The 20257-nt window shown below is 43.3% G+C and overlaps 1 protein-coding gene and 1 long non-coding RNA gene across 2 annotated transcripts; one reads left to right on the top strand and one right to left on the bottom strand.

Annotated features, from left to right (window-relative positions):
* Positions 1-107: 107 nt before the first annotated feature.
* Positions 108-17018, bottom strand: TOMM7 (translocase of outer mitochondrial membrane 7). Its single transcript, XM_077811389.1, has 3 exons — positions 16791-17018; positions 2710-2758; positions 108-338 (listed from the first exon to the last, which is right to left on the bottom strand). The coding sequence occupies exons 1-3, from the start codon at positions 16891-16893 to the stop codon at positions 323-325; spliced, it is 168 nt and encodes a 55-aa protein (XP_077667515.1). The 5' UTR covers positions 16894-17018; the 3' UTR covers positions 108-322.
* Positions 16097-20115, top strand: LOC144261608 (uncharacterized). Its single transcript, XR_013345330.1, has 2 exons — positions 16097-16623; positions 19250-20115. It is a non-coding gene; the product is annotated as an uncharacterized LOC144261608 (long non-coding RNA).
* The last annotated feature ends 142 nt before the right edge of the window (positions 20116-20257 follow it).

Genomic DNA, 20257 nt, shown 5'->3' with positions numbered 1-20257 from the left:
ACTAAAACGCCTGATATTCAATTTAAAAATAATTACTTTTTAAACTCAAAAAAGCAAGATTTCCCCCATTATACTAATTAACCTTAAAGGATTAGAGACTATACACATGGATTCAAACTGTATTTATTTAATTTCACTGTAAACCAAATAAATTAGGTCAATATAAATTCCATTTTGTTGTATGTACATCTATGCCATCAGGAAGCTGTTCAGGCCAGCTAATGTAATAGTGATAAAGTGTACTCCTTCCTTAGCCTTGTGAAGGTTCACATCTTCATTTTCTCTGTCCATCAAATGGTTCCTGTACAGTATGGCCAATCTTTCATCCCCAAAGTAGACTAAAATAGACAGAAAATTAAAGTTAGATTTGTAATATACATATATATATATATATATATATATATATATATATATATATTAATTAAAGTAACATGGAAGTAACATGGGTCTTTCTAAACACAAGACAGGATGTACAACTCTAGCTCAATGCACATTACTACACCTGGGGGAAAGCTGCGCCACTACGCAATCAAGAATTTTGCAGAAATTCATGCTGAATTCCCCCTCCCCCCCCCCCAGAAATGGGCTGCAGCACTGTTGGCCGCCACTAGGGGACGCTGGACTCCGCAGAGGCCAGCTCACACATGGAAGACACTGCAGGGGGGAGGGGAAGGGAGCTAGAGGGCTCCCGGCAGCTGCAGTTCCCAGCACGCCCTGAGGGAAGGAGATGGCAGCATGCAGGAAACTCCACACAAGCCTGGGGTGGAGCATCAGGCTGTTTCTCCCTCTGAATCCCTGGGCTCTGAGGGGTAGAGGGGGTGGGTGTCTGGGCTCGGGGGTCCACAGGTGGTCTCTGGGAAGAAGCGGGGGGCTCTGTGGCTGGGCGGGGTGGGTGGGAAGGGTTGTGGGTATCTGGCCCCCAGCTAGGCTCGATATTATCTTAGTATACTCTCCCTTTATATTAATCAGTTTCGATACAGTATTACTAAGTTACTGGCACCACAACAAAGACATCTGTCAACATTTTCCACTTCATTTTATTCAGTACTTAAAACAAATAATAGTGTTGGCCTTCTTCCATGAATGTCTTTTAATAAACAAAAGAGTTACAGTGAAGCATTTGTCTAACAATCATCATCAAATCACTTAACTTCTCTGCTCTGCACCTGTTTCCTCATTTATAAAGCAGGTATAGAATGTCCTATCTCAAGGATGTTGTAAGGCTTACTCTTCGTAAATTGTTTGAAGATCCTCAGAAAAAAACCCAATATTTACATGTGAAGCATTAATATTTCCTCAAAAGACAGTATTTGGAGAACATTACCTAGGGAGGTGGTGGAATCTCCTTCTTAGATATTTTTAAGATCAGGCTTGACAAAGCCCTGGCTGGAATGATTTAGTTGGGGATTGGTCCTGCTTTGAGCAGGGGGTTGGACTAGATGACCTCCTGAGGTCCCTTCCAACCCTGATATTCAATGATTCTATGAATTAAAATTAATCAAAGGCAGGAATGAAACAATGTTAACTCTTTCCCCTTGTGTTCGTACATTGATACAATCTTTTTACAGTATCATCTACTGTTTCTCAAATTCAATATATGCCTCATATAACTTACAAGATATCCATTAAATGAAGCAGGCACCTTTTCTCATTCCCTGTGTGCTTTATAATCATATTACATTATATCAACCATCTCCCAGTCATATCAGTTCAAGAGCTGCGTGGGTTAAAAAAAAGTAGTGAAAGTGTTACGTCAGCTGATCGTTATAGAATGGCTCTCATTTACCCCATTCCAAAAAGCAGCAAATAATACACATCAATGCACTTTTTGTAGTTTAAGACACTTTCACATAAATGATTCTCTCCTAAAGTTTTAATAATATATAATTACCCAGTCTTCTAGTCTTGGTATGTAATGGAGGACTTGGAAAGCTGCTTGTGTAGTTGGCCTATCTATTCAGAAGTATGGGCCAGTTTGCAGTACATGGCACTATCCCCACTCTAGAATGTGTGTGTGTGTGTGTGTGTGTGTGTGTGTGTGTGTGTTGTTTTTTTTTTAAATTTACAGTAGAAAGCAGTGGAGCTGTTCAGAGGTGCAGGATGAAGAGCTCGCATAAAAAGAATGCATAATAAACAGAGGAGCTATGAAAACTCTAAATGAGCCATAAACCCCCAGGCTTAAGAGGGGAAATGTGAAGTGTCCCAAATCACTGTTGTCTTTAAAAAAAAAAAAAAAAAAAAAAAAAATCAGTTGGAGAACTTTGCATGGGTGGAGAGAGACTCTCTCCCACCATTTGCAATGCATGAAGAGAGATACTCTAGGACAAGATTAGGGGCTCCTTCCCTCCTTTTCAGGATGAGAGATAAATATCCTCCTGTAGCACATCCTGACTTTTCACTGTACAAACTTCATTTCAGACTTGTTGGAGCACAGTGGTGGTGCTTAAATAATTTTAAAAAGTTCTTTCATGACTTACCATTTCTCCCTTTCACGATCAATCTTAATGACTAGCAAGCTAATTAAAAATTCCCTTTTGACAAGAAGCCCATAATGAAGGAAGTTCTCAAACTATGATGACAATGATCAATGAAGACAGGATTTCCTGGCAGTTAACGCCTAGATGGAGGGGACAGCTGAGCCTAAAGTTTTATTTTCTTTCCTAGCTTTCTGCACTGTTTTTGCATGTGTATTTACAGATGTATACGTACCTCAAAACAGTTGGCTCAGGCATTCCAGGATCTGCACCTCTCTTAAAACCTGAAGTAACAAATATATACATATATCAGCAGCTAACCAGCACAAAGTTGGGGTTCTTTCCCCACTCTCAAATTCAGTAAATTAAAAAAATCTGTCAAAAAAACAATTATATATACACAAATCATACCCTAACCAGTATAGAAACCTCACATTCTTCTCAATATTTTAAGATTAGCACATCTTGTTAGCAGTGTTTTAATGGACTGTGTCTTTGCCCTATAATTTCATAGTGACTAACCTCTATCACCCATGCTAAAGCTACATCTTCTGTTATCTTGTTTAGAAAGCAACATAACATTTAGAGGAAGACATTCAGATTACTTCTAGCTAGCATTAGCATCCCCAGCTGTTAATCGTAACATGAATTGTGCAGGGAACAGAACCAATGGGTAAAGTTAATGGAGTGAAACAAGAAAGAAATGGGAAAACCCATTTAAGGTCCCTCTGAAACTCTCTTTCATTAATATGTCATGAAACAAGATTTTCCTTTCTTTTCTTTTAAGCCAACAGGAGGGAACAGAAAATCCACTCAGAAAACTATAGGTCAAGAAGAGGAAAGTATAAGACAAGGCTATATTTTCTTTCTCACCACCTCTGCCCGAGTACTTCCAAAAATTTAAATTGGTATGCATGGATTTATTCAGTTTTAGCAAGTTATACAACTCTCCAAATAGCCAATCACATTATATATTTTCCCACAATATTTTTAAACACATTACCTTTGTACTCTAACAAGCAATGTTTATCAGATGCAGGATTTATGTAGCACTTGAAGTATATTTGAATATAAACCAGGGTTGTCAATTAATCGCAGTTATCTCACGCAATTAACTGAAAAAAATAATCACGATTAATCACACTTTTAATCACATTGTTTTAGAATACCAATTGAAAATTTATTAAATATTGTGGATGTTTTTCTACATTTTCATACATAGTGCACTCTGTATTGTAATTGAAATCAAAGTGTGTATTATTTTTGATTATAGATATTTGCACTGTAAAAATGATAAAGAAATAGTATTTTTCAATTCACCTCATACAAGTACTGTAATGCAATCTTTTTTTTTATGGTGAAAGTGAAACTTACAAATGTAGACTTTTTTTTGTTACATAACTGCACTCAAAAACAAAACAATGCAAAACTTCAAAGCCTACAAGTTTACCCAATCCTACTTCCTGTTCAGCCAATCGCTAAGACAAACAAGTTTGTTTACATTTACAGGAGATAATGCTGCCCTCTTCTTATTTACAATGTCACCAGAAAGTGAGAGCATGGCATTTCTGTAGCCGGCATTGCAAAGTATTTAAGTGCCAGATATGCTAAACATTTGTATGCCCATTCATGTTTCGGCCACCATTCCAAAGGACATGCTTCCATGCTGATGACACTTGTTAAAAAAATAATGCTTTAATTAAATTTGTGACTGAACTCCTTGGAGGAGAATTGTATGTCCACTGCTCTGTTTTACCCGCATTCTGCCATACATTTCATGTTCTTGCAGTCTCGGATAATGACCCAGCACATGTTCAATTTAAGAACCCTTTCACTGCGATTTCACAAAATTCAAAGAAGGTACCAATGTGGGAATTCTAAAGATAGCTACAACACTCGACCCAAGGTTTAAGAATCTGAAATGCCTTCCAAAATCTGAGAGGGATGAGGTGTGGAGCATGCTTTCAGAAGTCTTAAAAGAGCAACACTCCAATGCAGAAACTATAGAATCCGAACAACCAAATAAGAAAATCAACCTTCTACTAGTGGCATCTGACTCAGATAATTAAAATGAACATGTGTCTGTCTGCACTGCTTTGGATTGTTATCGAGCAGAACCCATCATCAGCATGGACCGATGTCCTCTGGCTACAACAGTGCCATGAGAACACCTGTTCTTACTTTCAGGGGACATTGTAAAGCAAGTAGCACTATCGCCTGCAAATGGAAACAAAATTATTTGTCTGAGTGATTGGCTGAACAAATAGGACGACTGAGTGGACTTCCAGGCTCTAAAATTTTACACTGTTTTATTTTGGAATGCAGTTTTTTCTACATAATTCCACATTTGTAAGTTCAACTTTCATGATAAAGAGATTGTGCTACAGTACTTGAATTAGGTGAATTGAAAAAATACTATTTCTTTTGTTTTTTTAAAGTGCAAATACTTGTAATCAAAAATAAATATAAAGTGAGCACTGTACGCTTCGTATTCTGTTGTAATAGAAATAAATATATTTGAAAATGTAGAAAACATCCAAAAATATCTAAATAAATGGTATTCTATTATTGTTTAATCAAGTGATTAATCGTGATTAATTTTTTAATCGCTTGACAACCCGAATTTAAATGAATTAAAAATTGTTAGCATCATTCATAACACAATAAAAAATGATTGTGCCAGCACTAAAAATAAACTCTTCAAATCCTACATTACTACTAGTGCAATTTACTGTGATTAGTAAAGAAAATAAGATACTTGACAGGTTTCAGAGTAGCAGCCGTGTTAGTCTGTATCTGCAAAAAGAAAAGGAGTAGTTGTGGCACCTTAGAGACTAACAAATTTATTTGAGCATAAACATGGGGAAATAGTTTTACCTTGTGTAATGACACATCCACTCCCAGTCTTTATTCAAGCCTAAGTTAATTGTATCCAGTTTGCAAATTAATTCCAATTCAGCAGTCTCTTGTTAGAGTCTGTTTTTGAAGTTTTTTTTGTTGAAGAATTGCCACTTTTAGGTCTGTAATCGAGTGACCAAAGAGATTGAAGTGTTCTCCGACTGGTTTTTGAATGTTATAATTCTTGACGTCTGATTTGTTTCTATTTATTCTTTTACGTAGAGACTATCCAGTTTGGCCAATGTACATGGCAGAGGGGCATTGCTGGCACATGATGGCATATATCACATTGGTAGATGTGCAAGTGAACAAGCCTGATAGTGTGACTGATGTGATTAGGCCCTATGATGGTGTTCCCTGAATAGATATGTGGACAAAGTTGACAACGGGCTTTGTTGCAAGGATAGGTTCCTGGGTTAGTGTTTTTGTTGTGTGGTGTGTGGTTGCTGGTGAGAATTTGCTTCAGGTTGGGGGGCTGTCTGTAAGCAAAGACTGGCCTGTCTCCCAAGATCTCTGAGAGTGATGGGTCGTCCTTCAGCATAGGTTGTAGATCCTTGATGATGCGTTGGAGAGGTTTTAGTTGGGGGCTGAAGGTGATGGCTAGTGGCGTTCTGTTATTTTCTTTGTTGGGCCTGTCCTGTAATAGGTAACTTCTGGGTACTCTTCTGGCTCTGTCAATCTGTTTCTTCACTTCAGCAGGTGGGTACTGTAATTGTAAGAACGCTTGATAGTGGATGTGTCATTACACAAAGTAAAACTATTTCCCCATTTTTATTTCCTCCCCGCTACTGTTCCTCAGACGTTCTTGTCAACTGCTGGAAATGGCCCACCTTGATTATCACTACAAAAGGTTTCCCCCACCCACCCCTTCTCTCCTGCTGGTAATAGCTCACCTTACCTGATCACTCTTGTTACAGTGTGTATGGTAACACCCATTGTTTCATGTTCTCTGTGTTATAAATCTCCCCACTGTATTTTCCACTGCATGCATCCGATGAAGTGAGCTGTAGCTCACAAGCTTATGCTCAAATAAATTTGTTAGTCTCTAAGGTGCCACAACTACTCCTTGTCTTTTTAAGATACTTGACAATCTGCTAATGCACCGTTTTTAAAAAAGAAATTTGTATTGGGGATTAACTCTTTCAACTAGAATTCAAAAAATTCTAATTTATTAAAGTAACCTTATGCTTAAAGGCACTGAATATATTGACCAAATTTCAAATTGATAGTAAAGTTTGGAAAACAGAAGTGAAGCACATGCAATGTCTAAAACTTATTTTACACAACATCCTGTACCATTTCTATAGAGAAAGGTCTTTCCCCTCTCTGTTAGATAATTACTAAGGGCCTGTGTGATTCACAGGCCATTGAAGTCAATGGGAAGACCTCCACTGATTTCAGCGGGCTTTAGATCAGGCCTTGAACAAACAGCCAAAGTATCATCTGAGAATGCAAGGAAGAATCTGACCCATTAACTTTCAATTGCTGTATTTTCCACTTTGGGCTGCTGACAGTTATTAAAGGGAAAACTCATAGAGCTGATTCTCCTATACAAGATGTGACTTAAAGCTAGATTTAAGTCAGCAAGCAGAAAACTTTGATCAAAATCATTATTTTAATTTAATTTCACATTTGTCCCTTTTATTTCCCTCTAGAGAAAAATTGATTCTCACTGGTTGGTAAACATTAAAACATGTTGATTTTCAACTAACTATAGCCTTTACACAAAATTTGCTACTATTTGCTAACCAGGCAAATACATTATTATTTATACACTTTTTTTTAAGCAATTGTATTGCTTAACATACATTTATTCAGATTCTTAATTTTCACATTTTTCTTATGTCAGAAAATGGTGAATGAAGCATTTTTTATTTACTAGGTTACTAATTTTTTACTCATGATGTGTGTCAAGCTGCATTTGGATAGAAACTGGAATTCAATTATAAAAAGGTACAAAACTACATTTTCAAATTTGTTTTTAATTAGCCAACTAAAGCAATCTTAAATGTATTGGATACATAAGGGAAAATAGTTTTAAATGCACATGTTTTATCAAGCTAAGTAATAGATCATCGTCTCACACCTCTTTTTTTTTTATTCATCGCTTGAAAGAAGAAAACAAGCTTTCCTGCTTTTTCAATTTCCAATACCTTTCTCAACTCTGAATAATCAGGTTGAATAAATTGAAGAAAATAGAAAAGGAGTACTTATGGCACCTTAGAGACTAACAAATTTATTTGAGCATAAGCTTTCGTGAGCTACAGCTCACTTCTTCGGTAGTCTCTTCACACCTGCCAGAGGCTACTGCTGTCAGAAACTAGTTTAATATTTTAACAAATTCTAGTTCCAGTTGCTTAGCCAGCGACTTCCACCAATTCAGTGGTTTGATTTTCTTAAAACTTTGACAAACATGTACTGCTTGAATACTGTTTTTTATTCAAGTCAAACGACAATAATAGATGATAGTAAGTTTGAAATAATGAAGGTTGTCAGTTTCAAATTTTAAACAGGTTTATTCTTTTAAAAATATATCTAAAATAAATCCAATTTAAATAAAAAAACTAAGGCCCTGTCTACACCGCCACTTACAGAGCTGAAACTTTCTTTGCTCAAGGGAGTGAAAAAACACATCCCTGAGCGATGCAAGTTTGTGGCAGTGTACATAGCGCTCCCAGCGCTGGTAGCTATTCCCCTCATGTAGGTGGTTTTATTACAGCGCTAGGAGAGCTCTCTCCCAATGCTGGAGCCGCGACTACACAGCCACATTAAAGCACTACCATGGCAGCGCTTTAACGTCAGCTGTCTAGACATACCCTAATTTTTTAATTTAAAAATATCATTTAATTTTATCCATTGTGATCCTATATTTGGATCCTATATTATCAGGGCAATAATATTTAATTTGCATTTGATTTTATCAGAAGTATAAATAATAGATTCATTTAAATGTTAATTCAGATGTTAAAATCCCACAAGACATAAAGGAAACTAACAAAATTCTAAGATGAAGTCTGCACTTCAACCTCTCATTTTGAACTAATATACTTTATAATAGCATTAAGGATATTTCCTTCAGAAAACTTAATGCCAGTCTATTAAATTTCTTAAAACAAAAAATACACCTCTACCAACAAAAAGACAATCACCTTATAGCAGGAACATGACACCTGTAGTTAAATGTGCATATGCATTTCCTTTCTAACACTGTTTTCACAGAATCATAGACTATCAGGGTTGGAAGGGACCTCAGGAGGTCATCTAGTCCAACCCCCTGCTCAAAGCAGGACCAATCCCTAATTTTTGCCCCAGATCCCAAATGGCCCCCTCAAGGATTGAACTCACAACCCTGGGTTTAGTAGGCCAATGCTCAAACCACTGAGCTATCCCTCCTTGCTTACAACTTTCACTTTTCATACTGAAGTTTCCTAGTCTGGTTCTTTACCTGACAAAAGATCTGCTTTGCAGTTTTAACATAACAGTTCAGTTGCTTAGGGCAAAACATTTGTTTACTACTATAAAAAAAAAATTTATAACACTGATTTTGCCTTATTAGAAAGTTCAAATTGTGCAAGGAGTTAGTCTAGGGAGCATTCCAGTGATATCTGTTTTTTAATTAACAGATTCACAGGAGTTAGGGGAAGAGTGCATTTTATGCATACACAGTATTTGTGGAATAATTTTTAAAAAAAAAAATACTTTTCACCAATTATCTAAGCAAAGGAAGGCTGTGCACAAATGTACTGAACTAGTTTAGTTACTTAGTGTGTGGAAGAACGCTGCCGCCTCAAACATGCTGCATTTTAAGTGTGAAAAGAGTGAGACAGGAGACTTCCTTCATTATGTGCATAATTTATTCCAGATTATGGACTTTCTTTTTTAAAAAGTCTAAGCAGTTGTGTCAAAGAAACTAGAATAAGGTTACACAATTAAGGCCTCCCAAATAAAGACATACCAAAGATACATGCAATCTTAACTGTGCCCTTTTTTGTGTATACATTACTATCATTTAATCCAGGGGTGGGCAAACTTTTTGGTCCAAAGGCCACATCTGGGTGGGGAAATTGCATGCAGGGCCATGAATGTAGAGCTGGGGCAAGGGTGCAGGAGGGAGTGCAGGGTGTGGGAGGGGGTGTGGTGTGCAAGAAGGGGCTCAGGGCAAGGGTCTGGGGTGCAGGGTGTGGCAGTGGGCTCAGGGCAGGGGGTTGGAGGCTCAGGGTGCGGCAGGGGCTCAGGACAGGAGTTTGGGATGCAGGAGGAGTGCAGGGTGTGGCAGGGGGTTGGGATGCGGGCTCCGGCCCGGCACAGCTTACCTTGAGCGGCTCTGGGTGGCAGCGGCACGCAGCAGGACTAAGGCAGGCTCCCTGCTTGCCCCGGCCCCGCACCACTCCTGGAAGCGGACGGCACCACATCCCTGCAGCCCCTGGAGGAGGGGGGTCAGAGGGTTCCGCACACTCCCCTCGTCTGCGGATACCGCCCCCGAAGCTCCCATCGGCCACGGTTCCCCGTTCCCAGACAATGGGAGCCGCGGGGGGCGGTGCCTGCAGTCGAGGGCAGTGCACATAGCCCTCTGTCCCCTCCCCGCAGGGACGTGGGGCTGGCTGCTTCCTGGAGCGGCATGGGGCCAGGACAGGCAGGAAGCCTACCTGAGCCCCGCTGCGCCACAGGGCTGGCAATCCCATGGGCCAGATACAAAGCCCTGATGAGCCGGATCCGGTCCGTAGTTTGCCTATCCCTGATTTAATCACATAAGCACATTCTAGCTCTCAAAAAATACACTATACTATTTTTTTCACTAGCTTTACTTACACATATATAGCATATGTGTCCATCAGACAACAGCCAATAAGAGTAATTCTTAAAAGTAAGAAGTCATATTTTAACATGCTAAAAACCAGGTATACAAAATACACTACAGATAATACAAGCACGGTTTACTATGTTTTTTGCATAAATAAATGCCATCCACTATTTGTCTGGAATACAAATATACAATATTAAAGTTTGATCCTCAAGTGCTGTGTGGACATTTAGCACTGCACTGCTGATGGATTCCAATCATAAATCCTTCATTTTCTGGTGCAAAAGGAATCCTCCAACACCACAGAACTATCACAGCCATTCCCAGTACTACTGCCAAAACAGGCGACATGGTCAGAGAAAAGGAACATGACCAAGATGCTCCTAAACTGCACTAACTCCCACCTTTCACTTTGGTCCTCGGAGACCACTGGAGCAGCTCTCACTTACCCAGCCTTGAGTGCCCCAAGATCAGGAAACCGCAAAGTTTTATGCTACCTATGCACTCTGCATTTTACTTGTACTTTTTGTTCCTCAGCTCCCAATGAAAAAAAAAATTTACAACTTTAAGTATGTGATCAGGGCACCCTTATATGTGTCTTTTCCTGAGTGCTTAGCCATGCAATCTTAATTTTTTCGAATACATTTAGCATACATTTGTTTTCTGTTTCTGAATAATCAAACCACTTGTCATTAGTAGGCTTGTAATGATATTCTGTTTTCAGATACGATACATGCTGTTTGCCACATTACAAATTTAGTTAATTATTGTGAAGCTAAAGATATACCAGATGAGAGGTAGTGTGTTATTTTGATGGCTAAGATTCCAAAAGATGGAAAGAGTTGTGTGCATTTTTGATTTTCCAGCACACCCTAGGATATCAGTTCCAACTCTTCACCTAATATTGCTGAGTGGAACTCAACATTTTCAGCAAAAGTTTAGAGGAGATTCAGAAACAATTGCACAATAAGTATTAAGTTTGAAAATTTAGACTCAAAATTAGGCAGCAGGATTAAAGAAATAACTGGAGTCTTTTAAAAAAAAGACATAACATGGGACAAGAGAGAAGGTCCTCTCATGGATCAGTAACTTGCTAAAATATAGTAACAAAGGGTAGGAATAAATGGTCAGTTTTTAGAATGGAGAGAGGTAAATAGTGGTGTTCCCAGGGGTCTTTACTAGGGACCAGTACTATTCAACATATTCATAAATGTTCTGGAAAAAGGAGTAAACAGTGAGGTGGCAAAATTTGCAGATGATACAAAACTACTCAAGATAGTTAAGTCCAAAGCAGACTGCGAAGAGTTCCAAAGGGATCTCACAAAACTGGGTGACTAGGCAATAAAATGGCAGATGAAATTCAATGCTGATAAATGCAAAGTAATGCACATTGGAAAACATAATCCCAACTAAAAGAAAAGGAGTACTTGAGGCACCTTAAGGTGCCACAAATACTCCTTTTCTTTTTGCGGATACAGACTAACACGGCTGCTACTCTGAAACATAATTCCAACTATACATATAAAATGATGGGGTCTAAAGTAGCTGTTACCACTCAAAAAAGAGATCTTGCAGTCATTGTTGATAGTTCTCTGAAAATATCCCACTCAATGTGCAGCGGCAGTAAAAAAAAAAAAAAAAAAAGCTAACAGAACGTTGGGAATCATTAAGAAAGGGATCGATACTAAAACAGAAAATATCATATTGCTTCTATATAAATCCATGGTATGCCCACATCTTGAATAACGCGTGCAGATGTGATCACCCTATCTCAAAAAAGATATATTGGAATTGGAAAGGTTCAGAAAAGGGCAACAAAATGATTAATAAAACTGGGACTGATCAGCTTGGAAAAGAGACAACAAAGAGGGGATATGATAGAGGTCTATTAAATCAGGTATGGAGAAAGTAAATAAGGATCTTCTCATAACACAAGAACTATGAGTTACCAAATGAAATGAATAGGCAGCAAGTTTAAAACAAAAGGAAGTATTTCTTCACACAACACACAGTCAACCTGTGGAACACTTTCCCAGAGGATGTTGTGAAGGCCAAAACTATAACAGGGTTCAAAAAAGAACTAGATAAATTCATGGAGGATCGATCCACCAACGGCTATTAGCCAGGATGGGCAGGGATGGTGTCCCTATCCTATTTGCCAAAAGCTGGGAATGGGTGACAAAGGATGGATGACTTGATTATTACCTCTTCTGTTCATTCCCTCTTAAGCACCACTTTTGAAAGACAGGATACTGGGCTAGATGGATCTTTGGTCTGACCCAGAATGGCTGTTCTTATGTAAAAACTTCCCAATGTACATTCAATAAACAAAGAGTAAAACACAGAATGCACTGAGGTGTACACAAAAGGAAGTAAGTGGTTTCTGATCCACTTTAAAATAGATGTATTACCAATTATCTCAAACATAAGTATGTTATAAAACAGATTTTAGATTAATGAGTTGAGATAAATCTGTTTCAATAATATACTTGCCAAATAAATTGTGACAAGAAATAGATAAAGCTGCTATGGAAATATGTTATGTTGCTTGTCAACATATTTATTCACTGCTTTCTTGACATATTTAATGTATACAACAGTCCAAAGATTTGGGCACTACCATGGGAATTGGGAGCTCTGGGTTCAGTTCCCAGCTCCGTCACAAACTTCCTATGTGATCTTGGGCATGTCACTTAAGCCCGGTCTACATGCTCATTTTACACTGATTTAACTATTTCTGTTAGAAATGTGATTCTTTTGTAAAATCAATTCTTCTGATACAACTTATGGAGTGGATGCAGCTACACCACCATATCGGTGTAGCTAAAGCAGTACAACTTGTTTGTGTAGACAAGCAGTGAGGCAGAGACAGGCCAATGCTGAGTGATTTTGAGTAATTTCCTAGGATGGGATTTTCAATGTCAATTCAGGTGATTTACATATACAATTTTAAATATTAAGTTTTTACATTTAAACTGATCATAAATGTGTTTTATCCACAAAATTGTAAATAGATTTAACATATGCAATTGTTAAAGAGTACATGGGGGACACAGAAGACCTGATTTTACCAGTGACTTATTAATTGGAAAACAAAGGCCTTTTAATCAGACTTCCATGCTGCATTTCAATCATAACAACCCATCATTTCTCCTACCATGAACAAACTTTTTTTCTAAGGCTAAGCTCCCTGGGGCAGAGACTTTGCCTCATTTGTTTTCAAATTTGACCAGCATACTTTGGTGCTATGCAAACAAAGCTCTTCCGCTGGGCATGGCTTTTCACTATGGCCATGTCTACATGACAGTGACACTGCACCCATGTCACCATAGTGTAGACACTTCCTACGTTCACAGAAGGTTTTCTTCCATCACCACAGTTATCTACTTCTTCCAGCGGTGGCAGTGAGGTTGACAGAATAATCCATCAATCAACCTAGCTGCATCTACAGTGACGGTTAGGTTGGCCTAACTACATCGCATAGGGCGCAATATTTTTCAAAGCCAAGAGTGACATAGCTAGGTCAATCTAATTTTTAAGAGTAGACTAGGACTAAGTTTGTAGCTTGCAGCCAGAATCTAAGGCAGAGGTGGGCAAACTATGGCCCGCGGGATTGTCCTACCTGGTTGCGGAGCTCCCGGCCAGGGAGGCTAGCCCCTGGCCCCTCCCCCGCTTTTCCCTCTCCCCCGCAGCTTCCTGGCGGGCAGCGCGGGTGGCATGGCTGGCTCCTGCAGGGTTGTGAGCTCCTGCCGCTCTGAGCGGCATGGGAATGGGGGGGGGGGGGTGTTGGATAAGGGGCAGGAGGTTCCGGGGGACAGACGGGGATGGGGAACGGGGGGGGGCTGGATAGGCGTGGGAACCCAGGGCGGTCTGTCAGGGGGTGGGGGTGTGGATAAGGGTCAGTGGAGTCAGAGGACAGGCAGCAGGGAGGGCTGGATAGGGGGTGGGGTCCCGGGGGTCAGTTAGGGTCAGGGGGCTCTCAGGAGATAGCGGTCAGGGGAAAAGGAGCAGAGGGGGTTGGATGGGTTGGGGATTCTGAGGGGGTCAGGAAGTGGGAGGGGGTGGATGGGGGCAGGGGCCAGGCCATTTGGGGAGGCACAGTCTTCCCTACCCGGCCCTCCATAGAGTTTCACAACGCTGATGTGGCCCTTGGGCCAAAAAGTTTGCCCACCCCTGACCTAAAGCCTTGTCTTTACTAACTAAAACTTAGCATGTATAAAAATTACACTCCCCTCCCCAACACAGCTATGGCCTAAAGCAGTGGTTTTCAGGGTACACATATCCTGGGGGTACGCAGAAGTCTTCCATAGGGTCATCAACTCCTCTAGATATTTGCCTAGTTTTACAACAGGCTACATAAAAAGCACTCGCAAAGTCAGTATAAACTAAAATTTCATACAGACAAAAAGAGAAAGTAAGCAATTTTTCAGTAATCATGTAATGTGACAATTGTATTTTCAAGTCTGATTTTGTAAGCAAGCAGGTTTTTAAGTGAGGTGAAACATGGAGGTACGCAAGACAAATCAGACTCCAGGAAGGGATACAGTATAGAATCATAGAATATCAGGGTTGGAAGGGACCTCAGGAGGTCATCTAGTCCAACCCCCTGCTCAAAGCAGGACCAATCCCCAACTAAATCATCCCAGCCAGGGCTTTGTCAAGCCTGACCTTAAAAACCTCAAAAGAAGGAGATTCCACCACTCCCTAGGTAACGCATTCCAGTGTTTCACCACCCTCCTAGTGAAAAAGTTTTTCCTAATATCCAACCTAAACCTCCCCCACTGCAACTTGAGACCGTTACTCCTTGTTCTGTCATCAGCTACTACTGAGAACAGTCCAGATCCATCCTCTTTGGAACCCCCTTTCAGGTAGTTGAAAGCAGCTATCAAAGTAGTCTGGAAAGTCCCCATATCTATTCTAGCAACACCATCAGAAGACCCAACCACATCAGCCACACCATCAGAGGCTCATTCACCTGCACGTCTACTAATGTGATATATGCCATCAATGCCCCTCTGCCATGTACACTGGCCAAACCGAACAGTCCCTACGTAAAATAAATAAATGGACACAAATCGGACATCAGGAACGGTAACATACAAAAGCCAGTAGGAGAACACTTCAATCTTCCTGGACATTCAATAAGAGATTTGAAAGTAGTTATACTTGAACAAAAAAATTTCAGAAACAGATGTCAAAGAGAAACAGCAGAACTAAAAGTCATTTTCAAATTTAACACCATTAATTTGGGCTTGAATAGGGACTGGGAGTGGCTGGCTCATTACAAAAGTAGCTTTGCCTCTCCTGGAATTGCCACCTCCTCATCTATCATTGGGAGTGGACTACATCGACCCTGATCGAATTGGCCCTGTCAACACTGGTTCTCCACTTGTGAGGTAACTCCCTTCTCTTCATGTGCCAGTATATTTATGTCTGCATCTGTAATTTTCACTCCATGTATCTGAAGTAGTAGGGTTTTTACCCACGAAAGCTTATGCTCAAATAAATCTGTTAGTCTTTAAGGTGCCACCAGACTCCTTATTGGTTTTGTGGATACAGACTAACAGCGCTACCCCCGATACTTGTTTCGTGTCAAACTCCTATTGCTCCAGAGGTTTCTGGGTCACCAGACCAGACCAACTTGGGCACCCAATCAGCTGCTTAGGGGTGAGAGAGCGAGAACAAGGCCCCACTTATCAAGCCTGCAACTACTGGGAGCAGCAGTTCTGGAGCACATGTGGCGGGGGGCGGGGCTTGACTCCCTCCAGCGGCCACTGGAAGGGGCGGGTCTGGGCGCTCTCCCCCCAGCAACAACAGCCATTGGAAGAGGCTATTCTGGAGCGGCGAAGCCTTGCCTGTCCCTTCCACCCAGCGGCCATTGGAAGAGGCTATTCTGGAGCGGCGAAGCCTTGTCTGTCCCTTCCACCCAGCGGCCGTTGGAAGGGGCGGTTCTGGAGCGGCGGGGCCTTGCCTGTCCCTTCCACCCAGCGGCCGTTGGAAGGGGCGGTTCTGGAGCGGCGGGGCCTTGCCTGTCCCTTCCACCCAGCGGCCGTTGGAAGGGGCGGTTCTGGAGCGGCGGGGCCTTGCCTGTCCCTTCCACCCAGCGGCCGTTGGAAGGGGCGGTTCTGGAGCGGCGGGGCCTTGCCTGTCCCTTCCACCCAGCGGCCGTTGGAAGGGGCGGTTCTGGAGCGGCGGGACCTTGCCTGTCCCTTCCACCCAGCGGCCGTTGGAAGGGGCGGTTCTGGAGTGCGGCGGCTGCTCTGCCCCAGCGGGCTAAAAGCTAAACAAAGCTCCGCGCGCTCCAGAGCAGCTTTCTCCAACGGCAGCTAGAAGGGAGGAGTCAGGCGAGGCCCCAGGCCCGAACGCACCGGCTCCTCCGCCCAAAACTGCTGGGGGTGCGGGGCTGGCCCGCGTGACCCAGAATCTCCCTCTGTCCGACCCTCCCGACCGGTGAGGGGATCCCCCGCGTGCGCCAGCCCGCGCCCCGGCTAACTGGGGATGGCGCCGTGTTCCTTCCCCGGGCCCCACGCGGCCAAGCAGGCCTCGTGACCAGGCAGGCTCCCCGAGCGGGGACAGCGCAGCGCGGCTCGGCTCCGTTCCCCTGCCCTGGCACTGACCTAGATAGAGCACGACGGGGATGAAGCCCCAGCGGATGGCGAACTGGCCGCCCTTGAAGAGCTGCTGCAGCCGCAGCTTGGCCTCTTTGCTCAGCTTCGGCATCCCGGCAGCGCGAGAAAGGGACCTGTGCGCGCGGCCGCAGGACTTGTAACTGCGCAGGCGCGGCGGCCGCGGGACAGCCGGGAAGTAGCTACCTGCTCGGGCACCTCCACGCCACAGTGCGCGGGGGAGGCGGGGTCGCGCGCATACACTCGTAACGGGCGGGGTGTCGGGACGCTGTCGACGGGCGCGGGGTAGAAGACACTCAGCCTCTCGTTCCCGCCTTTAGTCCTTTTATCTGAAGCGGAACGAGGTCTGGCTGGACTCCCCGCAGGCTCGTCCCGGTCTCCCCCGGAACGCGCTGTAGCAAACGCACCCGCGGGCTGCCTCTGCGCAGGCTGGGGCCTCGCTGCAGCCGTGGGCTTGAGTCCCGGCCTGGACCTCGGCTCCAGGGCCCTGGGAGCAATTACGGTCACTGCTTGTTGAGCCCAGCTCGGTTCCTGGAGGTGCAGAGTGGAGCTTGTCATCCACGTTACCAGTCACAAGCCTTCCAAACCCACATCTGAGGCCCCCCTGAATCACGCTGTAACTAGAAAAGGAGTGGCACCTTAGAGACTAACCAATTTATTTCAGAGTTAACAGCCCTGTTAGTCTGTATTTGCAAAAAGAAAAGGAGGACTTGTGGCACCTTAGAGACTAACCAATTTATTTGAGCATAAGCTTTCGTGAGCTACAGCTCACTTCATCGGATGCACCAGTGTAGGTCACGAAAGCTTATGCTCAAATAAATTGGTTAGTCTCTAAGGTGCCACTAGTACTCCTTTTCTTTTTGCGAATACAGACTAACACGGCTGCTACTCTGAAACCTCTCATGATGTAAATAGTAAAAGCTGGGCTCTTTTCATTTGCCTTCTGGGCCCTGAGCCTTTAGGCTGTGATCAGGTCACATTGTCAGGCATTCCTCTGCAATCATAAGAAAAGTAGACTTCTAGGGGTCATTTATTCCAGCCCCCTCATCTGGTACAGGGCCAAGTACACCTAGACCATACCTAGCTGATGTTTGTTCAACATGTTTTTAAAACCTCTAGTGATGGTTGTTGGATTGAAATTCACCACTCAGCAGATGGGTCTAACGTCTCTATTAAGGCAAAATATTACCAAACTGTATCAGTTACTTACAAGTGGGAAGCACATTAAGACAATCTCACCATAGTCCCTTCCAATACTGGACAATTCACAGCTTCATCTTCCCTTTGTTGCAAAGATTATGTATAACGTTTTGATATCTTTTCTTATACATATGTATTAGAGCAAGTCTACACGTGCAGTGGTGTAACGCATCTGGTGAAGAGGCTCTCTATGCAGACAGGAAAGAGCTCTCCCAGTGGCATAATAAAATGAGCGTCAGAGCTTCTCCCGCCAACATAGTGCTATCCGTACCGACGCTTATGTTGGTGTAACTTCTGTCACTTGGGATGGTTTATTCCGGGGATGAAAGTAAGTTAAAGGACTTACCGGTACACCGGACTCCTGAACAGGGGCGGGGCCTCAAGCGGAAGAGGCAGGGCCTTTAGAGCCCTGGGCCCTTCAAATCAAAATTTAAAGGGCCCAGGGCTCCGGCTGCAGTAAAGGGGACTAGGAGCCCCAGCCCTTTAAATCACTGCTGGAGCTACCAGCTGCGGAGACCACTGGGAGCCCCAGGGTTCAGGGGCCATTTAAAGGGCTCCGACGGTGATTTAAAGGGCCCAGGGCTTCTGGCCACCGTTACCGCAGCAGAGCCCCGGGCCCTTTAAATTGCCGAAGGAACCCGAGGGGTTCCCAGCTGCCACCACTACCCCAGGGCTTGGGGCTCGGGGCTCTGGCAGAGATGTAAAGGGTCCAGGGCTCCACTGCGGTAGCAGCGGCTGGGAGCCCTGGGCCCTTTAAATCACCACTGGAGCCCCGCCACTGCTACCGTAGGGCTCCGGCAGTGGGGCTCCGGCAGCAATTTAAAGGGCCCGAGGCTCTTGCTGCTGCTACCACCCCAGGCCCTTTAAATCGCTGACGGAGCCCTGGGCCTCCCAGCCACCTCCACTACCCGGGGACTCCAGCAGTGGGGCTCTGGCAGCAATTTAAAGGGCCTGGGACTCCAGCCGCTGCTGGGAGACCCAGGCCCTTTAAATCGCTGCCTGGGGAAGCCGGTCCAGTACAGTGCACCGGCTCTTACCGGTATACCAGACCGGACTGGACCGGCTTACTTTCACCTCTGGTTTATTCACACCCCTGAGCAACTAAGTTCTGCTGACATAAACAGTAGTGTAGACAGCCAAAGTCTCTTGTTTTCTTATAAACTCTCCTCTCCTGTCAGTACAAGCTTTATGCTCACTCAAACCAGTTTCTTCTAGTTTTGTGGTTACTTTATCTTTTGTTTTCCTCACAGACATGAGGAGATGGATGAGTCATTTCTTGGAAGAAATAGCCAAAACAGCAGACATGTTTGTAGTGGAGCACTTTACCTACCCAGCCATGGTGGGTGTGACCAGTAGTCATCACCAATATGGCCAGTCCCACAGTCTATGAAGTGGAATTAAAGTGGGCACCAGACCACCTTGCCAAAGAGTATATAAACCGCAAGGGGTACTTCTCAGTGGTGTTGCAAGCACTAGTGGATCATCGACATCAATGTGGGATGGTCGGGAAAGGTGCATGATGCTTGCATCTTTAGGAACTCTGGTCTCTTCAGAAAGCTGCAAGAAGGAACTTTCTTCCCATACTGGAAAATTACCGTTGGTGACATTGAAATGCCAATAGTTATCCTTGGAGTCCCAGCCTACCCCTTGCTCCCACAGCTCATGAAGTGGTACACAGGCAGCCTGGACAGCAGTAAGGAGCAGTTCAACCATAGGCTTAGCAAGTGCAGAATAGTAGTAGAATGTGCCTTTGGATATCTAAAGGGGCGCTGGCGCAGTTTACTCGCTAGGTTAGACGAAAATAATATTCCCATTGTTGTTGCTTCTCACTGTGTGCTCCATAATATCTGTGAAGGTAAGGGGGAAAAGTTTCTGGTGGGGTAGGGGGCTAAGGCAGATCGCCTGGCTGCTAATTATGAGCAGCCAGACACCAGGGCAATAATAAGAGCACGTTGAGATGCTTTGAAAACCAGTTTCATAAATGACCTAACACTGATGTGACAGTTCTGTGTGTTGTTCCTTACCAAGCTGCCCCCTTTCTTGCATGTACTGCCCTGTAAACTAAACCCCCACCAACCACAGTGTGCACAGTGAATAAAGAGCCTCTTGTCCTCAATCCATGCATTTTTATTATGCCAACAAACACTGAACAGAGACAGCAATGAATAACAAAGACAACCCGGGTCTAAGGGCCTGATAACATGGGGGCGGGGAGGGGCAAGGACACTTAACTTATTACAGTTCCACTGCCTAGCAAT

Source organism: Eretmochelys imbricata, chromosome 2 (assembly GCF_965152235.1).
Source record: "Eretmochelys imbricata isolate rEreImb1 chromosome 2, rEreImb1.hap1, whole genome shotgun sequence".
In the NCBI taxonomy this organism is placed as follows: domain Eukaryota; kingdom Metazoa; phylum Chordata; order Testudines; family Cheloniidae; genus Eretmochelys; species Eretmochelys imbricata.
This window is presented reverse-complemented; position numbering and strand designations above follow the sequence as displayed.